Source organism: Bufo gargarizans, chromosome 5 (genome assembly GCF_014858855.1).
Source record: "Bufo gargarizans isolate SCDJY-AF-19 chromosome 5, ASM1485885v1, whole genome shotgun sequence".
Lineage (NCBI taxonomy): Eukaryota > Metazoa > Chordata > Amphibia > Anura > Bufonidae > Bufo > Bufo gargarizans.
In genome coordinates, this window is record NC_058084.1 from 376,753,304 (window position 1) to 376,778,470 (window position 25,167).

General features: G+C 41.6%; 1 protein-coding gene across 2 annotated transcripts in view; it reads left to right on the forward strand.

Moving 5' to 3' along the window:
• Positions 1-22,347, forward strand: part of CNOT10 (CCR4-NOT transcription complex subunit 10) — an 81,163-nt gene extending 58,816 nt beyond the window's left edge. For both annotated transcript variants that reach the window (XM_044293940.1, XM_044293941.1), the window contains 6 exons: positions 8,744-8,857; positions 12,747-12,877; positions 14,097-14,132; positions 15,378-15,505; positions 18,691-18,766; positions 22,111-22,347. In XM_044293940.1, coding sequence (XP_044149875.1) covers positions 8,744-8,857; positions 12,747-12,877; positions 14,097-14,132; positions 15,378-15,505; positions 18,691-18,766; positions 22,111-22,268 — 643 coding nt within the window. In that variant the 3' untranslated portion in view covers positions 22,269-22,347. The remainder of the gene's footprint in view (positions 1-8,743; positions 8,858-12,746; positions 12,878-14,096; positions 14,133-15,377; positions 15,506-18,690; positions 18,767-22,110) is intronic.
• Positions 22,348-25,167: the final 2,820 nt, after the last annotated feature.

Consider the following 25,167-nt stretch of genomic DNA (forward strand, 5'->3'; position numbering starts at 1 on the left):
ATGAAAACTGTTGAACACTTTTATAAAGACCAATTGAAAAAATGTACTTAAAATTAGTAAAATGAAATGATAATAAAATTGCCCTCAAAGGTCTCAATAGCCTTTAAAGTCCTCATTAGAATAATGTTAGTTCTTTTATAATATAGACCATATTATTAGAAGATGTACTGTATTTCTTTTTTTAAGAATTTCTTTGTGTTACAACTAATAGTGAAAATAACTGAAATACGTAATCTGAATTTCTATGGATCGGTAACTCATTCATCACAATGAAAAAATATATATATAAAAAGCAGCTCATCAACTCATTTAATTTTTGTTCGCGAATCCTGCAGACGGCCTGATGGTGGAAACCTGGTTAGGTCAGGCTGGGTTTTAATAGTGGCGCCATAGATGTCTTGGAGCAGCTTATTCCACCGTACTTTCTGGTCTATGATTACAGCATACATTTGGCTAACCAAGATCTGTATGACAATGGGGGGAGTTGTAGTGTGCAGACCACCAGGCTTTCTTGGCAACAATTTATTGATTGGGTTCCATTCTGCAAAATAATGGGCCAGATTAATCAATGTTTTTCTGTTGTAAAATAAAGTCACACATTTTGGTGCACTGCTTATTTGTGCTACAGTTTTGCGCTTCTCGACACTTTTTAAAAGGGTGAGACTGTGATGATAATATGTGATTACATTATTAGAGCGCAAAGGATAAGTGTATTGGGGACAACTGTGCAATTGAAAGGGGGCTCTTGTACCCTGCTGGGTTACCTCTAGCCTGGATTCAAGATGAAATACGGCAGAGGCCTACAGGTATCTTATGTTATCTTGCAGCACATTTGCCCACAGATGTTGCATCTGGGCCTGTAGATCCTTCACACTCGTAAGTTGCTGAAGCTGGCGTTCCATCTGCTCTCATAAATGATGGATTGGCAATAAATCTGGTTGGGAAACCCTTGCTGTTTGTGGGCGACCATTATCCTGCTCAACAATGCCATGTGGAAGCCCAGCCATGAGAGGCAGCACTTGTGGCTGCAGGATGTCCTGCACATATCGCTGAGCTGTCGGTGTCCCCCATATCACTACTAGGGGGGGCTGACTGTCATAGTCAATGGCTCCCTAAATCATCACACCAGCAGTTGGGGCTCCACAGCAAAGGCAGGATTAAAGAGCTCACCATGTGGCCTCCATACTTGAACCAGGCCATCCTGTGATCCCAACCAGAGCCTAAATTCATTGCCAGTCCAGGTTTCTCGTTCACGACACCACTTCAAATGAAAGTGATGGTGGCTGACTGTCAATGGCACGACACGTAATGGATGCTGTGACACCAAATTTCCTTCTGCTAAGAGTCTGGAAATAGTCAGGGCAGAGACAGCAGTGTGTAATGAGGGTGCCACATGTGTCAGGATAGTGGACAGTGAAACTATGGGAGCTGTTTGTTGGTCTGCGCATCAAACAATCCTCTCTACTGTTGGTCTGTGTAGCCGTCTGGGGGAATGTTTGCTGTGTGTGTGTGCGCTTGCCTTCACGTAACCACTGCTCCCAAAATCTCTTAACAGCTAGGTCAGAACAGCCTAAATAGCGGGCAATTCGTTAAAACAGCTATCCTACTACTTAGTGCAATGATGCTCCCCCTGTCAAAGTCTGTCAGCGTGGCAAAATGTCTTTACGTGTGTTACAAAGGCATTTTCGAGCACCAGGATATACACTACCCAAAAGTAACCTCTGAGAGCCTTTTTGCAAAGAAACACTTTTATTCCATTTTGTAGCAAAAATGTGGATCAGATGCAGACCAAAGATAGTCATGTGCATGGGGCCTTAGTGGGAAGGGCGCATGAAACTTCTTGCACACAGCCATGTCTGTACGTAGGGCCACAAACAACGGCTCAGCAAAAAATGCAGCTAGTGCATGGATGAAAAATCCCTCCTCTTACTATCATCATATAACTGCATGCTGAGTTGCAGCAATTTAACATTTCTATCTGGGTGCGTCAGTTTATTTAATTTATTGTCAGCTATTTGTATGTGTGTATTATTATTATTATTCGCGATTTGTATGTGTGTATAATTATTATTTGTCAGCGATTTTGGATGTGTGTATAATTATTATTATTCGCGATTTGTATGTGTGTATAATTATTATTTGTCAGCGATTTTGGATGTGTGTATAATTATTATTTATTGTCAGCTATTTGTATGTGTGTATTTATGATTATTATTTATTGTCCGCTATTTGTATGTGTGTATAATAATAATAATTATTATTTTTACAATAAAAACGAAGTTGCTTAGTTTGTAGGACTAGCAATAAAAAGCACCGTCTCAGGCAGCTGAGGAAGCGCAGGGTTTAGGATTAAGCGATTTGTCAGTGTTGCTTGTGCTTCGGGCTTCTTCTGCTCCAGAAATCTGTCTAACTTGGTTAGGCAAACACTTAAGTGATCTGACATTTCATCTTGGAAATGCTGTTACTTAGAATTAACGACAATCTCCCTCAGACTTGTGGCACAGTTCTCTTATGAAGTGTTTTCTGTGTGGTCTGAGAAAAACAAGGCACAGTCAAATAGTTTGGGGCATTGTGTACTACAAAAAACAAGTGGTTTACAGCGGTGGGCGTAGTTTAGATTGCATTATATTGTTACCTACTATAGTTACATTTTATGCTTTTGTGGGATACATTTGATTCAGTCACATAACACCGGGAACAGTTCTTGTGGGTCACATCTTACAGTAAAGTAATGCTCTTCTTGCCATTGCATCTGTCAATAAGGCAGTTTGAAATAAGTGGGCACCGTTTGACCCTGCGTTATAACTGGCGTTATGTAGTACACAGGTAGTATTGCCCCCATCTTCTCCTTCACAGCCCCTGGCAGAACTAGAATGAACTTGCTTCATTACTGAAAAGCTTTTGTGTGTGTTCAGATTGGATGTGACATCTGGGAAGGGACACAACAGCACTTGCACGAATGGGCTTCAGGACCTGTTTTGGAGCATAATTAAAGTGTGTGCCTCCTGGGAATAGAGGAATAAAGACGCCCCAGGCCTTGCCATGAAATATATGACTTACTGCTAGACCAAGAGTGGGCTTGACAGTTACCAGAAGTTCGCAGCTGTAATAGCCCACCTACCTTCAGGGGAGTCATGTTCAGTGTTCTCACGACTCTCCTGGCCAGCTCCACATGACTCCTACTAAACCTGATCCCCTCAGCTTCCTAAAAGTCACCTCCACAGCCTCATATTTCAAGCCAAAGCCTTAATTCCTTCCTTGCTACAAAAAAAATAAAATACTTAAAAGGAGGGAAAAATCCTCCGTATTAATATTGCCCATCTCAACTTTATTATATTTTAACCAGAGCATTCATAATGTGGAAGCTATTATCGAAACATAAGGTGTATGAACCCTTGGACAAATGTCCTGATAATCCCTTATTGAGATCAGAGCAGCCATTTTTACACTCTGGAGTATTTTTTTTATTGCCATAAGACTTCTGTAAAAATCTGTGGTTCACCATAATGAAGTTTATAATAATTTGTGGTTACAAACCATTTTTCAACAGTTCCATTTTCAGAGAGCAAAGCTCATTAAAGGGGTATTCCGGATGCACAAAGTAGTATGTATGTTACAGAATTTTACCATGCCAATGGCTCTGTAATATAATGTCATTACCAGTTTTGCTGCCTTCATCTGTAATAAAAGTATATTTTTGGGGGGCAGCCAGCCTTTTGTTCAAAGTTTCCCATGGTTATGACCTGTAGCTTTCTGTGCAGCATGGTCGAGCATGCTCAGTTGTTCTCTGCCAAGCTAACTACATCACAAGCAGTGGGAGCGATAACGTGGACGGGGGCTTGTGTTCATGTAGGGCACACAAACGTATTTTTTTTTTTTTGTGGTCTGTATGTGGATGCATTCACTTCAATGGGGCAAAAAAACGGAAATGTATTCCGTGTCCGCATGGCTATTGCACAAAGAAATAGAACATGTCCTATTACTGTCCACATTGCGGACAAGTGTCGGACTGTTGTACTAGCGGCCAGCTAACACTGGCAGCATTATGCCAGTGTTATCCAATACATTCCAGAACAGTAGTAGAATAGGAAGTTGAAAGGGTTTTCTGAGACTTTACTACTGATGAGCTATCCTCTGGATAGGTCATCCGAATCTGAACGGTGGTATCTGACCCTCATCGATCGGCTGTTTGAAAAGACACTGGCAGTAGCGCTGCTGCCTTCTCTCAGCTCACCAAGCACAGCGCCCTCCATCTGACAGTGACTGTTCTCTGTATCACAGCTCAACCCCATTCACCTCAATGGACTGAGTTGCACCTAGGCCATTTGACTTATGAACATGGCGTCACATGGCTGAGGCTAAGCTGAGCGTCGGGTGTCGGACCCCCGCCGATCAGATACTGATAGGATAGGTCATCACTAGTAACCTCTCAGAAAACCTCTTTAATGCTGACCCCTGAAACCTGCTACTATATGGGTTAAGATTTTGAGACGTACAGCAGCACAACAGTGCAGCTTAAAAAATAGCTTGTACAACGATAATACTCCTTTAAAGAGGACCTGTTGCCAAAAAATGTAATGCACTTTTGTGGGAAAAGATTTTGTAAATTTTATACATTTATAGCTTTGCTTTTTGGCAGCCCTGTGAAGAGCTATTGGTACAGAGAGGAGGTGCTACACACCATGCCATCAATCACTGATAACCTCCTCCGCCCGTACCCATGGCTGTTCACAGGGAGTGGAAATAGCAGAAATAAAAATGTATAAATTACAGGTTTTAGTGAACCTTTTCTGACAAAATTATATATATATATATATATAATCACTCTGCTCGGCCTCTTCTCCTCTACAATGTGGTGCTGTCAGATTGCATCGCATTTTTTGGTGACAGGTCCTCTTTATGGTCCCATCACTTCCAGAAAGTAGAGAGAGCTTGGCAAGCAATACAAGCTGGTATTTGGTTGGGTGTAGTCTGGTTGGTTGATGCCCCTTTAACAAAGACATTTTACATTTCTTTGCCGTTAATAATCAGCTGGAAACGTCTGTAAGTAGCTGCTTGTCCTGTTCTGATAAATTCTGGAAAGCTTTACATACATACATACATATTTTTAAGAAAATACATAAGAGAGCAAATAGTAAACGATATGTGATGAGCTATTCAGTAGTATGTGACATAACCCAACGGTATGACTACAGACACTGCTAGTTCACAAATGTTCAATATGACAGCCAATGCTGAAATACTTTCCATGGTTGGTTGTTACTGTGTCAAGCCTTGTTAACCAGCCTTAAAAAGGTGTGAATTTGTAAAAAAAATATTTTTTTATATTGTAACATGTATGTACTTTCTTTTATTTTTGTGATTTTTTTTTTTTTTTTCTGAATGAGCGCCTCGCACAAAGTAGAACCAGTATTTTAAATGAATCCCAGTCCTTCAATTAGTGCCAAATCCAGTAAATGAAGGGCTGCCTGTTGGGCGAGTCCAGCGGAGAAGTCACTGGCTTAACTTAATATGCTCATATCCTGTCGTGTGATTGTTTGAAGGGGGTAAACGTGTGGCTTGGATTTCCTTGCAGGAATGTTTTCTGTGTGATCCAGGAAGAGGACGTGGTAAATCTCAGGTCTTATCACCTTGGGCTCTGCACAAGGCATTTGTTTCTCACATGTTCCCAAGTCAGCAGCGCGCTTGCAAAACAATTTATTTATTAGGTGCCAACATACGCCACAGCAGAGCATTCTGGGAGCATGAATGTACAATGTGGAGTTGTGTGGTATGAGTAGAAAATGTAATATGGCAGAGGGAAGAGTAGCCATGTACAGAGGTTTAGTGGTGGCTGATCCTCCTGAACATATGTCAGGGTTCACCTCACTGGTGGATCTTTGAAAGGTTTTGTTTACTTTGGGAGGGGAGGCTGCTCCGTTTGGTTACACCTCAGCTTCCTGCATCCCAATGGGAGACCACAGATTGACACTTGTTCCCATTAGTGGCGAGTTGCCAAACTGTCAGTGGATTTGTTCCTGGATTTATGATGGTGAAACTTGATTTGGCTCCCCACATCATTTTCCTTTCAGTACTGTAATGCTAAGAATCTCTGGTTCTCCTGGTCTACGTCCTCTGGATCATGACTTCCTTGTCACTTACATGATCCACCCATTCATCTGCAAAAAGAAATACAACACCTGCTGTATCGGAATACTTTTGTAATTGTATTTAATAAAAAAAAAAATGTATAGCTACTAAATTGTTGTTCAATAAAAAAAATCAGGTGGCGCTTTTTTTTTTTTTTTTTTTTTTTTCTTCTCTGTCCACCTCACTGAGGTGGTCGCACATGCTCAGTTCCATCCTTCAACTGCCATCAGCCCTATACTTTGCTAGAAGCTGTGACAGTTATAGGTAGAGAGATGTAGCAAAAAAAAAAAAAAATTCCAGTCCCTTCACTGCAGTGTCCTGTAACATTTTTAGTATTTTCCCCTCCATAAATAATCTCCTACTTCATGGCATGTCGGCCTTCTTCTCCCTCTCTTGCCCTTCTGCCGTGTCCTCCCTGATACACACCCCATTAATGTTTTGGATCTGCCTTCATGAATCAGGATCCTGTGTGTGGTTGCTCCAGCATACTCCATACCATCCCACTCAGGTTGCCTCCCAGTACAGAAATCACATGACCACTAGGTGCAGTCACAGGATGTCAGTACAGCCCCTTTTGGATGATGTGACAATCTGACATAAACGGGAGTTGCAGCCTGTGGCCCTTTTTAGTCAAGTGATAAGAGGGTCGTGTGGTCATGCCACAGAAAGAAGCAGCGCAACGTCTGATGTCAACTGAGCTCAATGTGTAGTGGCAGAATGGGGGATCCTGGCTGATGACGCTCTATGCGTGAGTTTTATACCCATAAAGGAGGGTATTTGTGTCCCTGGATGACGCCTTTAAATAAATCTAGCAGAGCAATGAATGGTGTTAGAAAGCGATTGTCATAATATATGATGTTTGATTTTCATGCATCATGGGATAACCCCTTTGAGACACTTAGCTAGTGTAATCTTTTTTTCATACTCCTGTATTAAAATGCATAAGATATACAGAAGGTGTAGCCTTCAGCATTTTAATGCTCACTGGGCCCAAGAGACCCCATTAATTCTTAAATTGGAGCAGATTTATCCTGGAGGCTCGGTACTAGATGTTTTTGTTTTCATGGTAAAAATCGTTTCCTGTGGGCAGATAAAAGTAAACTTTTTGCTCTCGTTCACTTGAACGACTTTAGTTTGGTTCCAGTTAATCACCCTAAAAACCTCAACCCCGCCTTTTGTCATAGTCCCCTAAATTCACTAAATCAAAACCGCTCATGTGACCGCTTCTAGTTGTTACCTAGGGTGTGTTATCATATGCTGCTCGTGCCAGTCTGCATCATCTGGGACATCCCAGCCTTACTTACTCTAGGGAACGCGTGTGACCAGCAGCCGGTCTATGCTGCTCTCACTCTTTTTATATGATTTGCTCGGTCTTGTACTTTACAGTCAGTAATTTTTTTTTTGTCTGATGTTTAGAAGGCCATCTGACAGCAGATTTGTGCCGATGAAACTGGCTGACCTGTTACATGTGCGCTTGGCAGCTGAAGGCGTCCATGTTGGTGCGTCCACATTACTGAGAAGAATGATGATTTAATAGATGCAAATGAGCCTCTAGGAGCAACGGGGGCGTTGCCGTTACACCTAGAGATTCAGCTCTCTCTCTGCAATTGCCACGCCCTCGGTCTTGTCAAAGTGAAGAGTGTGGCAGTGGCAGAGAGAGCAGAGCCATCAGGAGTAATGACAACGCCCCCGTTGCTCCTAGAGGCTCATGTGCATATATTAAAGCATCCTTTTTCTCAGCAATGCGGGCACATATGAACCTGGGACCAACACAGATGTCTTCAGCTGCCAAGGGCACGTGTAACAGATCAGCCAGTTACATCGGTACAAATCTGCTGACAGATGCCCTTTTAAGGGTCCATTCACACAGCCGTGTCTTTTGCGGATTTGCAAAACACTGACACCGGCAATGTGCGTTTCGCATTTTGCGGACCGCAAATCGCCGGCACTAATAGAATATGCCTAGTCTTGTCCGCAATTGCGGACAAGAATAAGGCATGTTCTAATTTTTTCGGGAACGGAAATGCGGACCAGGAAGTGCAAGTCCGTATTTCCGGATCTGGGCCACACATAGTGCGCCCTCATAGAGATGAATGGGTCCGCAATTCCGTTCCGCAAAATGTGGAGCGGAATCGCGGATGTGTGAATGGAGCCTAAAGGTTGCTATTTGGGAAATATCTGGGTACTCTCTATGGCAGACTCTCTCTTAAGGACCTAGGGAGGAACTAAGTGCACATTTGGTCCTAATTTTTGTGTATAATTTTTTTTTCCTTGGCGCACATGATATCTGCTAAATGGCTCAGCCTATATCTCTTCTCCCATACGGTACAAGTTCTTACCAATGTGAACAAGCTAAGCTACAGTGTAAAGCATTGCGGAAAGAGCAGCAGCTGTTTGGGGTTTGACAAGATTTGGTATCTGATTGTCAGCCTGTAGTCACAGATCATTTCCCTAATGGTTAAAAGCTAAACATTTAACTAGCCAACAAAGAAAATGTAAGGTTGAAGTGATATTTTTCATCCAGCATGCGTTTTACATCTTGCTGGTCTTTTCCTAGTCTTGTCGGGGAACCTCAGTTTCAGATTTTAAATTATTTCCTCTCTTCCCTCCACAGGTGTTCTGTACTCGCCTGTAGTGCCTATGTTGCCTTGGCTTTAGGCGATAACCTCATGGCCCTAAACCATGCAGAAAAACTCCTTCAGCAGCCCAGATTGTCGGGATCTTTGAAGTAAGTTTTTTCCGTATGATCCATATTTTTATCACTTCACACAATTCGCAAACGTTACCTTCCTAATATCGCCACATTCTGAAATTACAGCATTGATATCCATACACAGGACCACCATTTTTGGTAAATTATCTTAGACTTTTGGCTATGATCCTTATCCTAAAAAAAGTTCTGAAATTACGGTGTGTGTGTATATATGTATGTGTGTATGTATGTATGTGTATGTATATATGTGTGTGTGTGTGTATATGTATATATATATAATATAATTTTTATTTTATTTTATTTTTTTCTTCAAAGGATGAGTATTGTCTAATTACTAAAGTTGCTAAACCTAGGTGGGGAAAAAAAAGTCAGTTTTCATGTCTATTTGCTGACTTCCATTTTTACAGATGTGATGACATGCTGTACATTTGCCGTATAGTCTTTCTTCAGAAATCCACCCCACCGTATACAGCAGGTCATCTGTGACATGACATGCCAGTTATGAGGCTGGAGCCACTTTTCATTGCAAACGAACATGCATGGATTAAGCAGTAGTCTGCTCCTTTTAAGTATTTAAAGCTTTTACTTTAAGGGCTCATGCACACGAACATATTTTTTGTGGACTGTATGCAGAACCATTCATTTCAATGGTTCAGCAAAAAAAAAAACGGAAGTTACTCCGTGTGCATTCCATTTCCGTATTTCTGTAAAAGAATAGAATATGTCCTATTATTGTCCGCATGCAGGCAAGGTACTGTTCTATTAGGGGCCAGCTGTTCCGTTCCGCAAGATACGGAATGCACACGGACATAATCCGTATTTTTTGGGCGGACCGCAAAATCCATACGGTCGTGTGCCTGAGGCCTAACATTTCTTGGGGATTTGAAACATTTGCTGTGGCAAAAATGCACTAGAGAAAGCAGAAATGATGGCACAGGTAGGGGTCAGAGCTTAGAGCATGGAGCCTTTGTTACATGCTGGTATTTGTAGTTTTTGGTGTTAAAAAAATAAATAAAATAAAAAAACTTTTAACCTGCAGAGTGTCTGTAAAGAAAAAAAGCATCTTCTTCTTTTTTTTTTTAGTTATTTTTTATCAATGTCCTGAAATCACCATAGCATAATAGAATCTTAAAGGGGCTTTCAGAGTGTTTAACACTGACCTATCCTCAGGATGGGTCATCAGTATCTGTTCGGTGGGGGGGGGGGGGGCTGACACCCAGGATCCCCGCGGGTCTGCTTCATAAAGAGCACAGTGCTGTCCATTGTATAGCGGCTGTGCTTGGTGTTGCAGCTCAGGCCCATTCACTTGAATATGATTGAGGTTTGCCTATGCCATGTGACTGATTAACGTGACGTCACTGAAGCGCTGCAGTCTCTTCAAACATCTGATCGACAGGGGTGCTCAGAGTTGGACCGCCACAGATCACATACTGATGAACTATCCTAAAGATAGGTCATCAGTATTGGGCCTCCAGCACACGGATGTATCAATTTTTATCGTTCGCAGATCTGCAAAACACGGATCCCAACTGTGGGCATGCCGCCATTTTTATTTTTTGATTCCTGCAGAAATTTCCTGACTTTCTCTTCAAAATGGACAAGAATAGGACATGTTCTATTTTTTTGAGGGGCCGTGGAACAGATAGGTGTGCTGTTTGAGATGAACGGGTCTGATGCGGACCAAAACTACTTCTGTGTACATGAGCCCTTAAACACTCGGAAACCCCTTTAAACCGAGAACCAGTGTTGAGTGATGTACAATACAGTCACTTATCTTAATGGAAATGGTCTCTGCGCCCCCACCCCCACCCCCAATCCATGTAGTTTTAAGTCCGCAAACACAATCACATTGTGGTTCAATATTTCCTTCTAGACACTTTGATTTATTTGTGTTTGAGACAAGCCGTGTGTAGGAATATTATTTTCTGTGCAGGTCAGTTTAATCTGAAGTAAGTGAAGCCGTTATCTGAAATAAGGCCATACATGCCAGAATGCTCAGTTACTGAACGGGGGGGGAGGGTGTCAAGTGCTCGGGAAAGAGCGACCCTCAAGTGTGAAGTGTTGAACCATAACTGGTAATTTCTTCACTTCTTTTTATGACTGTCTCACAGTGACAGCTTTGTTACCAAGTGATTGGGTTGTGGAATCTGTGCATTACTGTATTCGGCTGCACTACGGTCTCGGGTGCATTCATAGGTGAAGACTTGCTCATTTTATTAATAGTTATTTGCAGTAAAAGTTTCAACCCATTTACACTCTGTGCTAGCTGAGCAAACGTGTTGCCTTGCTTTGGTAATCTAATCTCAGTTTAAACGGTCCCTAAGGGAAGCTATTGGGGACTACTTCCTATGCAGTTGGTTTACATCTGTCCGCTTCTTATAGGAAAGGTACCTGTGCAAAGCTCGTACACTGATTTCTGTGCACGTACCTCGTCCAGACAGCTCTTCGGTCTCCCTTTTAAAGGGAGTCTATTAGCAGGTTTGACCATGGTAAACTGATGATGGCACTAGCTAGGGGCTGGATAGATCAATACAGACAGCTTTTCGTATCAGAAGTAGTGAGATAGTGAACTTTTATTCTGCCAGATTCTACTGCAAGTTCCAGCAGGATGCGCTTCACTGTGAAGTTCACTTGGCCCTCTGTATTGAGCCACTTTGTAGCCGTTCTCTGGCGAGAGGACTTCACTTCGAATTTCTGCCGCCTGGGCACTTGCAGGAGCAGAATCTGGGAGAATAAAAGTTCAGACATACTCCCTTTTATAATAAAAGCTATGCAAAAGTTACCTTTTTTACAGCTACCCCAGGCCCAACCTAGTACTGTCTTCAGTTTTGCTTTTTTAAAACTGCTGACAGATTCCCTATAATTTTGCTCGCCCCAAAAGTCGCTCTGCAGCTCTAGCTGAAGCCTTGGTCTCCAGGTTCTGCTCTTGATGACCTTTTTCTCAACATACCATATATTACGTAGAAAAGCAAAACATGTATTCTGTTGCAGAAAATGTAGGTGGCTAGTTGCAACAGGAAGAAACGCCATTCTTGTGAATGGACACACATTTCCACATGTTATCATGCTGTTGGGAGTGGTGGTAGAAGCTGGCTGATGTTTTTTTTGGACAGAATTGTGTGGTAAATGACATTAAAAAAACGTCAAACAGTTGACTGCTGAACTCTGAGGAATTAAAAACCTTGTAACCATGTGAAACATATGTCATGAGTAAGACTTTTCCAGTCTAATGAAAACCACCAATGTGAAGTTAGACAAAAGGAGAACCTATAGCTATGACATCAGACATATTTGTGTCCTAACCAGCAGCCATATGGTCTGTGAACTTTTTAATGGATGGCTTTTTGAGCATGCTAGACACATTCCCCGCCCAACTGAGAATGCAGCTTAAAAAAAAAAAAAAAAAAAAGCCTTAGAAGCCAAAGCGGGCCTCACTGCTCTAGTGTCAAAGCCATGAATTTGGCTATGATCGGAAGGGGAAGGAGAAAAGTGGAAGAGACATTCCAAAAATGCTTTCAAGTAAGCCACGGCCTCCTGCATAGTTCTTCTGATCTTAGCTTGTCTGTAAAGAGACTTCTTGGGTTAAGTTTATGTTCTAATTTTTTTTTTTTCCTTCTCAAATAAAAATAAAATCCCAACTTATTTCTATGTGAGGATTAACGCAAAAATAATTGTGACATGTTTAAATGTCCCAAGGTATTTTAAGACGGGTGCTTTCTGTCATGTACATAAATATAGAAATTTCTATAGAAATGGGATCTGTCTGACCTCTGTGACACTAAACGAGGTGAAGGTCAGCACTTTGGTTACATTTGGTGTCCCTACAATGTGGAGATAAAGTTTTGTGACTAGTTTTAGGACCGGCTTCTGACTTCTATTCTCTGTTCTACCCTTTTCATGGCAGGTTCTTGGGGCATTTGTACGCAGCTGAAGCACTTATCTCTCTGGACAGGATCTCAGATGCCATCACTCATTTGAACCCGGAGAATGTCACAGATGTGTCCCTTGGGGTTTCGTCGAATGAACAGGAGCAAGGTTAATGAAACCACACTTGAGGAAGATCATGCTTTTATCTGCCTCTCTGATGGGAGCAGTAATGCACACACGTGCTCATTCACATATACATTTCCGACCCCACTGCTTCATAATTTATTGGCACAGTATGTTCAGACAGCCCGTGAATACTTAATGCATTGACTCATTTATGTGTGTCCTAACCTTTTCAGTGTTTCTGCTCATTATGTACTCTGCTTGGAGAACACTGCAGATTAATTGGCCCTGTTTGTGTGGCGTTGCGGCATGATGTACAGCTATACTGCAGGGAACGGAGGTGGGCGAGCACCTGAGGGTCTGCTTACTTGGCCTATGATTATCATCCACTCAACCTCGACAATTACAATTCTCTTTGTTTATGGGTATCCAAACCTCTTAGTTTTTATCTCATTTGATGAATTCTGGCGAATATGATGTAAAATAATTGATTTTAGTGGAGATGATATTTGTCTGCTTTCAGCAGGAATTTTATTTAATGAGGTGATCCAGTTTATATGTCCTTTTAGGGAACATTCTCTATTATTTCTATTCTTTGCTCACTCTCTTTCCGCTGGAATCTTACTGTGACCCTTGCTCATTCTGTACTTTGTTAGGGCTGCTAGGGGTTCCTATTTTTACACTTAGCCCCTTGCCTAGTCTCTATGCTTGTTGGCCCCTGTCAGAATGGATACCACTACAAAGACGCATGCAAACGCTGGAAACATGGATTACTCTGAACTGCATTACTGCTATACTTACTAGTTTTGAAGCTCTGTGCGCACACTGTTGATCTAAATTGTGTCGGGCCCATCTACCAACGGCAAGGTGGCTTCTATAGATAGTAACACTATCAGAATTGCTTCTCCTGGGCGTAAAGCCTGCAGAATTCAGGACAGTGTAAGATTGAGCTATAGTATACTCTATTTAAAAGTCTTGGAAAATCTGCTGACGCCAGTTCTAAAATTGTGGCGGGGAAGAGGATGGGCCGGCAGCTCAGAAGCTGTCTTAAATTTAGAACTGGCACTGGATGCGCCGAAGTTTTGGAGAGGCCTGCGCCTCTTTATAACTTCAGCGGATCCACTGCCAGTTGAGCGCTTTATTAAGATCAGCATCTAAAACACCAGTCTTAATAAATATCCCCCTAAGTGGTTGCGGTACCTGTATTATTTCAAAAGAGTATACTTTGTTAGCCTAACCAAAAATTGTTTTTATTGTTTTTCAGCATCCGATAAAGGAGAAAATGAACCTATGGAATCTGGTAAGTATCTTTGGTCAAGTATACTAAGCTGTAATAAATGGACACAGTCATACAGTGTACCAACCCCTCTCAATAATTAGAAGCATATGAAGTTGTATCAATGCCTATGAAAGACTACAATACCGCAAAGTAGCCATTCAAACACAAATTCATAAAGCATCCAACTCCAATGGACTGACCGTGATAGACAAAACCTCTCACAAGTGATAAATTATCATAAATTGGGATGTTATGTGATAATTTCACAAAACCAAAAGAATGGTGTTGTAAAGTGTGTTAGCATTTACGTAGATTTAGAACTGTGTAGTTATAAGCAGCGAGTGCTAGAATGGCGATGGTGGTTGTGCACCGCCCTCTCCATTGAACTCTGTGGGAGTTACAGAAGATAGTATCATGTTATGTGCAGTAGACTCATGGTAAATAAGTCATCCATATAACCTCATATAGTACATAGTAATATAAATGTATATTGACATTGTCTCCCATGCAAGTAAAATGTATTGATAACTGTAATACATGCAGTGGCAGCTTAAGTAGACGAAAAACCCTGGGCTGTTCCCAAAGCTGGTGTGAGGTGCACCACATTTATTAAGATGTGCATGACTGACAGGAGCTAGAGTAGATGTCCAGTGTGCCATGTTGTTAAGTCCACTCGTCAGTGTCAGGCAGTTGCTGTGTCACCACAAGTATGCTTATCATGCTGGTGGTGTGGGCGCAGCTACTGTGCAGTAGGAAGTCTTATCTACAAAGGGGGAGTTGATGGGGGAACACCCTTTTGATTGCATCATAGGGAAAACTCTGTGATGCGATTGGGGCCCATATATTGTATGAGCAGACAGTCTAGAATCCATTATAGAACCTCAGGGCTGTCTGGGTATATTCCCTGTTAGAGCATACCTAGATATGCCCCAACAGCTGCCTGTGTGTTACGAGTATCAGGTTTATGTATTGCCAGTACATTATCATATCAAAATCAAAGGTCCACCTATGGGGTAAAAAAAGGTAAATTAAATCAAAACACAAACACATTTCTGTCTGATGATAAATACTAAACATTGTTGAACCCATTATTCACATCCCCAAGGCAATAATTGGCTGGTCATCTGTGTTTTGAACCTGAATAAAGCAGATCTGTCCACTTTCATATCCTTATTGCTGTTCAGCTTTTGACCCTGCAAACCATCAATAATCTTTCCATAACTTTTTGTTCTGTGCTGATCCCTTTACTGTATTTTATTGTTTTAGTGGGAAAGCAAATGCCCCAGTGCTACCCAAGTTCAGTCACTTCAGCTAGGACCATGATGCTGTTTAACCTCGGGAGCGCATACTGTTTACGCAGCGAATATGATAAAGCAAGAAAGTGTCTTCACCAGGTAGTACATCACCTTTAACTCTACCTCTGATAATGCGCAAGAGTAAATGCTGTACTTCTTCTAGACTTGTGTTAGGAGTGCTGGATGGGCACAATCATTTGAGAACCTCGGTAAGTTGTCCGCCACTGTTCCAAAATCAGAAGACTTTAGATACCAGTTATACCAGTCTAGGAACCAGTACAGTATTTTATTATCCAATGCGAACTCCCAATACATATTTAAAGCGGCTGTCGCCAGGATCAACCCTATTAAACTAGACATACCGCTTGGTAGTACTCATCATGCTGATTAAAACGATACCTTTCTTTTGTCTGTATGCTAAACAGATATAGAGAAATCAGTTTTTTATTTATATGCAAATTATATGTACAAGCACCAGGAGGCAGGGCTGAATCCTTTGAGCACTGCTTTGTAACACCTCCTGTGCTTCCACCCTTCATTGATAGGGCTAGACATGCTGAGGGCAGAGCTGTGTCCTAGCATCTATATATCATATACTCTATGTACTGTAGGTTCGCCACAGTTAGATCTGCTCAGAAAGATAATAGACATATTACTGCCTTATTGACAGGCACAATATATGATTATGAAGGACACCAGTAATGTGTATTATCTTATAAGCATGGAAAAAGCATGCATCTCTATGTGGTAATGGTGTAGCTTGACGGGAAGTGTATGATTTTGCTTGTAGAGATCTCAGGTTTGAATATTAGGAAAGACTTCTAGGTTTTTTTTTCTTCCACATTTAATAGTCTATATTCTCATCATATTAAGAATAATGTTTTTAGGCTTAAAAAGCTAATAAATATTGTTGATTTCTTTATAATCCTATATTGTGCCTGTGAATAAACCAGTAATAATTTTCAGGTTTCTAAGCAATAAAAAAAAAAAAGTTTATGTAAGCCTCTCCCAGGATTAAAACCTGGGATATCTACATGCAAAACGATGTACTTAGCACCGAGCTATAGCATTACCACATAGAGATGCATGTTTTTCTATGCTTATAAGCAAATACATATTACTGGTGTCTTTATAATCATATATTGTGCCTGTGAATAAAGCAGTAATGTGTAGATTAGCTTTCTGAGCAGATCTCAGTGTGGTGAAGCTATAGTACATAGAGTATATGCTATGTATACACTGCTCTGCCCTCAGCATGTCTATCCCTGTCAATCAAGGGGAGGGGGAGTGTGCAGAGCAAAGGGGGTGTTACAGAGCCGTGCTCAAAGGGTTCAGCCCCTGCCTTCTGCGGCTCGAAGTTCTCATTTGCATATGAGTAAAAACGCAGATTTCTCTGCAGCTGTTTAGCATGCAGACAAAACAAAGGTATTGTTTTAATCAGCATGATGAGCCCTACCAGGCTATATGTCTGATTTAAAGGGGTATTCTCATCACATACAATGGGGGCATATTGCTAGGATATGTCCCCATTGTCTGATAGGTGCGTGTCCCACCTCTGGGACCCGCACCTACAAGGAGAACGCAATGGTGAGAGCTGTGGCTGGAGGACCACGGGTTTTCCCGGGGTCCATCCACCACCAAGCGCTACTCCCATACAAGTGAATGAGAGTGTACTGCGCACGCGCGGCCCCTGCTCCAATTCATTTCTATGGGGCAGATGGAAATAGCCGAGCCAGCACTCGGCTATTTACAGCGGCCCCATTGAAAGAAATGGAGGGACGGCTGCACATGCGCCTTTCTTTTCATTTTCCCGCTCCGTTCTTGTTGTATGTGCGGGTCTCAGAGGTAGGACCCGCACCTATCAGATAATGGGGGCATATCCTAGCGATGTGCCCCCATTGTATGTGATGGCAAATCCCCTTTAATAAGGTTGATCCTGGTGATGGAGCCGCTCTAAGGAATTTCAAAATGACAGTCCCTGTCTATATGCCCTATTACGGCAGTCTCCTCTGGTGAGGGGGATCGCTTGCTTGGAACCCCCGTCTGAGCCAAAATGCTATGTAATGGATAATTCAGGTTGCTGTATTTTTGCATCGTTATTATGGACTCATTACTCCACCTGACCATATGTTTAATGCACCTATAGCATCATTATTGCATATAATTTTGGTCACGAGACCCGTGGTTGTCCTGGGCACTAAAATACGTCCACATTTTGGCTGTCTGAATGAGGCCTAAGAGCAGCTTCTCAGTACTTGCCAACATTGATGAGATTTCTTTTGTACTGAAAACACAAGATGGCAAAGTTGTAGGTGGACGCATGCAGATGGCTATTGAATCCATTTTATGATTTTACTAGCGTGCCTTGTAATTGTACATGCAACTTAAAGACGAAAATTCTGTTAGAGAGGACCTTTCATGGGTCCAGACATTATAAAACAACTACCAGGTTACGTAGGGCATAGTGCACTGATGTAATATTGTTTACTATTTTTTCTGGGCGCCGCTCCGTTCGCCCGTTGTGCCCCCCCCCCCCACCCCCAGAAGCTTTACCGGCTAGTATGCTAATGAATAGCATCGGTACAGGGAGGAGGAGACTGCCCTGCTTCTCACTGGGCGTCTCCTTCTCCCTGGCTGTAGCGCTGTCCAATCACAGCGGAGAGCGTCACAGCCAGGGAGAAAAAAACCTCACCTTCTCCCTGACTGTGACGCTCTACGCTGGGATTGGACAGCGCTACAGCCAGGGAGAATGAGACGCCCAATAGGAAACAGGGCAGTCTCCTCCTCCCTGTACCGATGCTATTCATTATCATACTAGCCGGGAAAACTGCAGGGGGGCACAGCGGGAAAAAATAGTAAGCAATATTACATTAGTGCACTATGCCCTACATAACCTGGTAGTTGTTTCATAATGTCTGGACCCATGAAAGGTCCTCTTTAAGCATGTGCGCATATTCTGCATTTATTTGTCCTCCGTACTCTGGCTCCTCTGTGGCGTGAGTTGTTTTTTTGCATGTGTTATGTTGGGGGCTTATTATTTTAGTCAGGCAGGGCTAAGTGCAGTGAAGGGATCATGTATACTGTAGTATCTGATGGTGTGGAGTCTGCAGGGAGTTGTCATAGCAATTAGGGCTAAAAGTAGTAGTATTAAATCTCAAGATGAGCCTTGTCTGGGATCATCTTTCAGCTGTACATTTAGAAGATGTATCTGGAGATTAGCCTCTTACTTTCTAATAATTCATTAGGTAATTGCTTTGACTTTTATTTTGTATTCCATTTTCAAGGCTGCATCCATGATCCATCCCAAGGAAATCCCACCAGAGGCAATACTGCTGGCAGTCTACCTAGAACTACAGAATGGTAATAACGGCCCCTCCCCCCCTATTATAATATAGCATAGTGATATGTTTGAATTCCTAAAATCCACAGAGTCTGATTGATTGTTCCTGCCACACAACTGTAATAAAATGTGGCATTCCACAAGGAGAACAGGGAGAATCAGTCTGCTAGTTCTCCCTAAGCAATAAAGTTCCTATAGCAGGATCTGTCGCAGAGGTGGAGAATGGCCGTAATGATGCAACTTTTGTAATTCCACAACATTTTTTTATGTAGACTAGGGCTGAGCGAACTTCAGTTTTTGAAGTTTGGGTTTACGCTGAATTGCGTTATAGATTCCATTACTACTGAACATAACGCAATTCACTGACGGAGTGCATAACGGAAACTGGACGGATCCGTTATGCTGGCCATAGACTAATATTATAATGAAATGCCTCTAAAGGCATTCCGTTATGCACTCCGTCAGTGAATTGCGTTATGTTCCGTGGTAACGGAATCTATAACGCAATTCAGCGACTTTATCTTGAATAAAGATCCTCAATTAGCTTTGCATCTATATGTGATGTGCACTGGATCTACATAGAGGAATTAACCCGTTAGTGACCAGCCTTTCTTTCCTTCAGTATTTGCCTCTTCATGTTTAACTCCTTAAAGGAGTTTTGTCACTTCAGCAGATAGCATTTATTATGTGGAGAAAGTTAATACAAGGCACTTACTAATGTATTGTGATTGTCCATATTGCTTCCTTTGCTGGCTGGATTCATTTTTCCATCACATTATACACTGCTTGTTTCCATGGTTATAATCACCTCGCAATCCATCAGTAATGGACTTGCTTGCATACTATAAAAAAGCACTTGCCTATGTGTCCTCCCACGGTCCCGGTCACCAGAGAGGCCAGCATTTTTTTCCTATAGTGTGCAAGCACGACCACCGCTAATGTATTACAGGGTGGTCGTAACCATGGAAAGAGCAGTGTATAATTTGATGGAAAAATGAATCCAGTCAGCAAAGGAAGCAATATGGACAATCACAATACTATTAGTAAGTGCCTTGTATTAACTTTCTCTACATGATAAATGCCACTTGCTGAAGGGGAGACAACCCCTTTAAGGACTAGGCCAGTTTTAATTTTTTACTACCTGGTTTCCAGAACCAGAACTTTTTTTATTTTTCCATGCACATAGTCGTATGAGTAAATAACCTACAACATCAAAGATAGCCCATGGAGCAAAAAAACAGCCTCTATATCCACAGAGAAAACCAATGGGACTGACATGTGAAATGATTACACACATTATTAATCAAAATAAGTAATCAGAGGACCGAAAATGACATGATGGAAAAATATACAAAGAGCATAGCAAGGGCCGGAATACCAGATACAGCGATACGTGTCTTAAATTGTCTATTGTGCAAATGGTACTAAAAAGAGCACCGTACTGATAAATACAATTGTATGAAAATATGCTGATCCCTAATGACTAATAACAGAAGAGAAGCAAATAAATAATGATACTAATGCACTGCCAGTACCAAAAGTATAAACAGCAGATATACAGACTATACCGCATTAGCGTTGTCGCTAAACCATGTAATAATAAGATGAATAATACTACAAAACCAAAAAATACCCGATTTGCATAATTATGCTAAATATCCATGGTTATACAGCAACATCGCAAACGCATAATAGCGTATACCGTATATTGATTATAAATCAGACACCTGCAGGTATAAAGGGATATGTCCTAAAAATAACAAAGATGGGAATTATTATTCAAATAGGGCATACCCTGAGACATGGTCCGCTGAAAAAAAGGTGAAACACGCTTCGAGGTGTCTGTGCCTGGGGCGGCATTCCAGTTTTTCACCGAACCATGTCCTATATCCCCTATATGAATTATAATTGCCTTTTCATTGACATCGCTGTATAAGGCCTAGTTTTATGCAAGAAATTTATTTTTTTTTGCTGTTATTTCACATTGAATAACCTGTTACATGAGTTGTTCAGGTTATTTCAGTCGTGTGGATACCCAACAAGTGTGTTTTTTTTTTTTTTCTTTGTGCTTTTACGTCAAGTATGCCCATTAAAATGTATTTTATGAAAAATAATCAGTTATTTGTTTGCAAGATTTTTTTAGATTTGTTTTCGTAAAATGTTCTATAATCCCGTTAAAGAATGACTGGACTACAAAATGATTTTATACTCCTGATATATTAGCATACTTTCTAGGTCCCCAGGGCTGACTGCAGAGGTCTTACCCAGTCTCTCTGATCAGATAACTGGGACCCAATCAAGGAGGTTAAATCCCCTTTGATCATGCTGCGGTCACATACTGTGGAAATCAAAGGGTTAACAGTTGGGAATGGCGCGTCAAAAGGCTGCTCTAAGATCCGGAGCTGTTAGTTACAGTTCATTCATAGAGCAGGAGCCCTCGCAGAAGTTCCCTGCTCCCTCTAAAACAGCCAGAACAAAAGACAGCGGGTGGGTTTTAAAGGGTTAACGTGTCACGTGATATAGAAGACGTTTGTCACAGAATAATTTATTGAAAATGTTCCAGTAAATTGATCCTATAAAAACAGCTACTTTGGGGAAAGCCACAACTAAAGATGTTAGATGGGCGTCCTGCTGTTTGAAATATGCCATCCGTATTTTGGGGGCTCGCTGTGGTTGGTTGTTTTCTCCACTTCTATTTAGTCCCATTCACTTCACTTTGTGATGATAATTGCAGTTGAAAGGCTCACAAAACCTCTACTGTGTACCAGATACACAAGCAAAAGTGAAAAAATTATAAAAATGCCACAGATTGCATGAGTAAATACAGCAGCGTTTGGCATCAGTCAGAAGCTTAAAGGGAACCTGTCACCGGGATTTGGGGTATAGAGCTGAGGACATGGGTTGCTAGATGGCCACTAGCACATCCGCAATACCCAGTCCCCATAGCTCTGTGTGCTTTTATTGTGTATAAACACTGATTTGATACATATGCAAATTACCTGAGATGAGTCCTGTCGCAGACTCATCTCACGTACAGGACACATCTCAGGTTAATTTGCATATGTATCCAATCGGTTTTTTTTACACAATAAAAGCACACAGAGCTATAGGGACTGGGTATTGCGGATGTGCTAGCGGCCATCTAGCAACCCATGTCCTCAGCTCTATACACACAATCCCGATGACAGGTTCCCTTTAATGAAGGCTGAGAAGAGTGTAAAAAAAAATGTATTGTAATTGCAAAGATCAAAATCTAGAATTGGACCTTCATGTGCTGCACCCTGGAGTAGACTGAAGGCCAGATGAATAATGAGATGAATAAGTATTGCTTTCTCTGCTCTTACTACTCTTGTATCTCTTCTAGGCAATACCCAGCTGGCTTTGCAGATCATCAAAAGAAACCAACTTCTACCGTCTGTTAAAATCATGTCGGATCTTCGAAAGAAACAGTTATTCCAGCCAATCCATCAGCCGATGCAGCCAATTCAGATGCCCGCGTTCACCACCGTTCAAAGGAAATGATGTATGCCTTTCATAGGACTGTCAGCTGAAATGCTACAAACCTCTACCAGTTCATCAATAAATGGCATATTGGACTTTTTCTGGCATACCTTGGCATTTTTTTTATATTTGTAGCAAAATGAATCTTGAGTGTGAAGGATTTAATCCTTGCTGAGCCACGACGTTCCCAATCTTTTTCAGATATAATGAATAATTTATCAGTCATGGCAATAAAAACCTTCCCTGAGATGACTCCAGAAAGAATTAGGTTTCTAGAACATGAAAACAGGACAGGATCCTCTTATCTGTAAATGCTGTACTGAAAAAGTGAATGATTTTATACAGAGCATAAGTGGGAACACTTAGGCTACCTACGCACGTTGCGGAACGCACGCGTTTTTTTTTTCCCGGCAGCGTAGTATAGTCAGAGCAAAGTGTATGAGATTACACAAGTCTCATGTGACCCGCAGTGCAGATTTCCAAATCCTCAGCATGTCAATTATGTTTGCGGTTTGCAGATTTCACCCTTTTCAATGGATGCAGCAAAACCGCATCAAATCCGCAATTAGAAATTGCGTATTTTGGTGCGGATATTGTGTAGAAACGCGCATAAATCCAGATGGAAATTCGTGCGTGCAGGTGGCCTAATGTTGGGGAAAAATAGCACTAAAGTGTTAAGTGCATAGTGTGCAGTTAAACGGAATCAGTCACCAGGTTTATGTTACTCGTTCTGAGGGCACCATAAACTGGTGACAAAGACCCTGATTCAGCCGCTGGGTTACTTTGTTTCATGCTGTACTTTTTTTTTTTTTTTTTTTTTTTTTTTTTTACTATTGAGCAGCTGCTCTGGGACCTGAAGACTCGAGTCCTGGTATTCATGAGCTGCTAATCAGCAGCAGCTCATGAATATCAAGGACTACAAAGCACATGCATTACATTGAGTGGGCTTCCAGCGCCCGGGAACCGCTGCAGCTGCTCATCAATAATTTTAAGAAAACAACTGCAGAAAACAAAGCAAGTGGCCCTAGAAGAGAGATATAGATATATATACATATACACATATATATATATATATATATATATATATCTATATGTCTCTTCACAAAGCAAAGTATGTGGCCCTGCAATATTACCAGGGTCTCTGTCTGCACAAAGCAAAGTATGTGGCCCTGCAATATTACCAGGGCCTCTGCACAAAGCAAAGTATATGGCCCTGCAATATTACCAGGGCCTCTGCACAAAGCAAAGTATATGGCCCTGCAATATTACCAGGGCCTCTGCACAAAGCAAAGTATGTGTTCCTATTATATATATATTCAAACTTTTATCAAAGTGATGTATTTTCCTTGATGTTTTAGACACCATTTATTTGCTGTCGATTTGATTATATAGTGCCAAAATGTTCTTCAGCGCAGTTCTGAAATTGACATCAGTTCCTGTCCCCAGTAGAGCTCACAAATCCAAGCCAACATAAGACACGACCGTGCTGTGTTTTTCGGTCTGCAAATTGCGGATCCGCAAAACACAGATGCCGTCCGTGTGCCTTCCGCAATTTGCAGGACTAGTAACATAGTATATAAGGCCGAAAAAAGATATTTGTTCCTCCAATTCAGCGTGTTATCCTGCAAGTTGATCCTGAGGAAGGCAAAAAAAAAAAAAAAAAGTGAGGTAGAAGCCAATTTTCCTCACTTAAGAGGGAAAAAATTCCTTCCTGACTCCAATCAGGCAATCGGATAACTCCCTAGCTCAACGACCCCTCTCTAGAACTATAACCTGTAATATTATTACGCTCCAGAAATACATTCAGGCCCCTCTTGAATTCCTTCATTGTACTCACCATCACCACCTCCTCAGGCAGAGAGTTCCATAGTCTCACTGCTCTTACCGTAAAGAATCCTCTTCTATGTTTGTGTACAAACCTTCTTTCCTCCAGACGCAGAGGATGTCCCCTCGTCACAGTCACCGTCCTGGGAATGAATAGATGATGGGATAGATCTCTGTACTGACCCCTGATATATTTATACATATTAATTAGATCTCCCCTCAGTCGTCTTTTTTCTAAAGTGAATAACCCTGATGTTGATAATCTTTCAGGGTACTGTAGTTGCTCCATTCTAGTTATTACTTTAGTTGCCCTCTTCTGGACCCTCTCCAGCTCTGCTATGTCTGCCTTGTTCCCAGGAGCTGTACACAGTACTCCATTTGTGGTCTGACTAGTGATTTGTAAAGTGGCAGGACTATGTTCTTATCACGGGCATCTATGCCCATAATAGAAATGCATATTCTTGTCTGCAAAACGGACAAGAATAGGACATGTTAAAAAAAAAAATGTTTGCGGGGCCATGGAACGGAGCAACAGATGCAAACAGTACATGGAGTGCCGTCCGCACCTCTTTTTCGGCCCCATTGAAGTGAATGAAACAATGTTTGTGCGCATGAGGCCTTACTGATTGAAATAACTGAAGTGTGAACTCAGCCTAAGGTTACATGCACACAACCACGTCGTGTTTTGCGGACCTGCAAAACATGGATGCCGGCTGTGTGCTCCGCAATTTCCCGCCCATTATAGAAGTGCCTAGTCTTGTCTGCAAAATTGACAAAAATAGAACATGTTCAAATTTATTTTATTAATTTTTTTTCTGCGGGGCCACGGAACTGAGCAATGGCTGCGGACAGCACATGGAGTGATGATGGTGCAGAGACTTTAACAACAATTATAGTAGATTCTTTTGTTGACTTCCAGATATCCGATAGTGTAAAAAATCAAAATAAGGGTGGGTTCACATCAGCGTTATGGATTCCATTTTTATTTTCCGTTTAATGGAAAATAACGGAATTTATAAGACGAAAGTCAAAACGGAAGCCTTTAACTGCTTCCTGACCGCCTAACGCAGGGAATTCATTCCTCCTTGACGTGCCG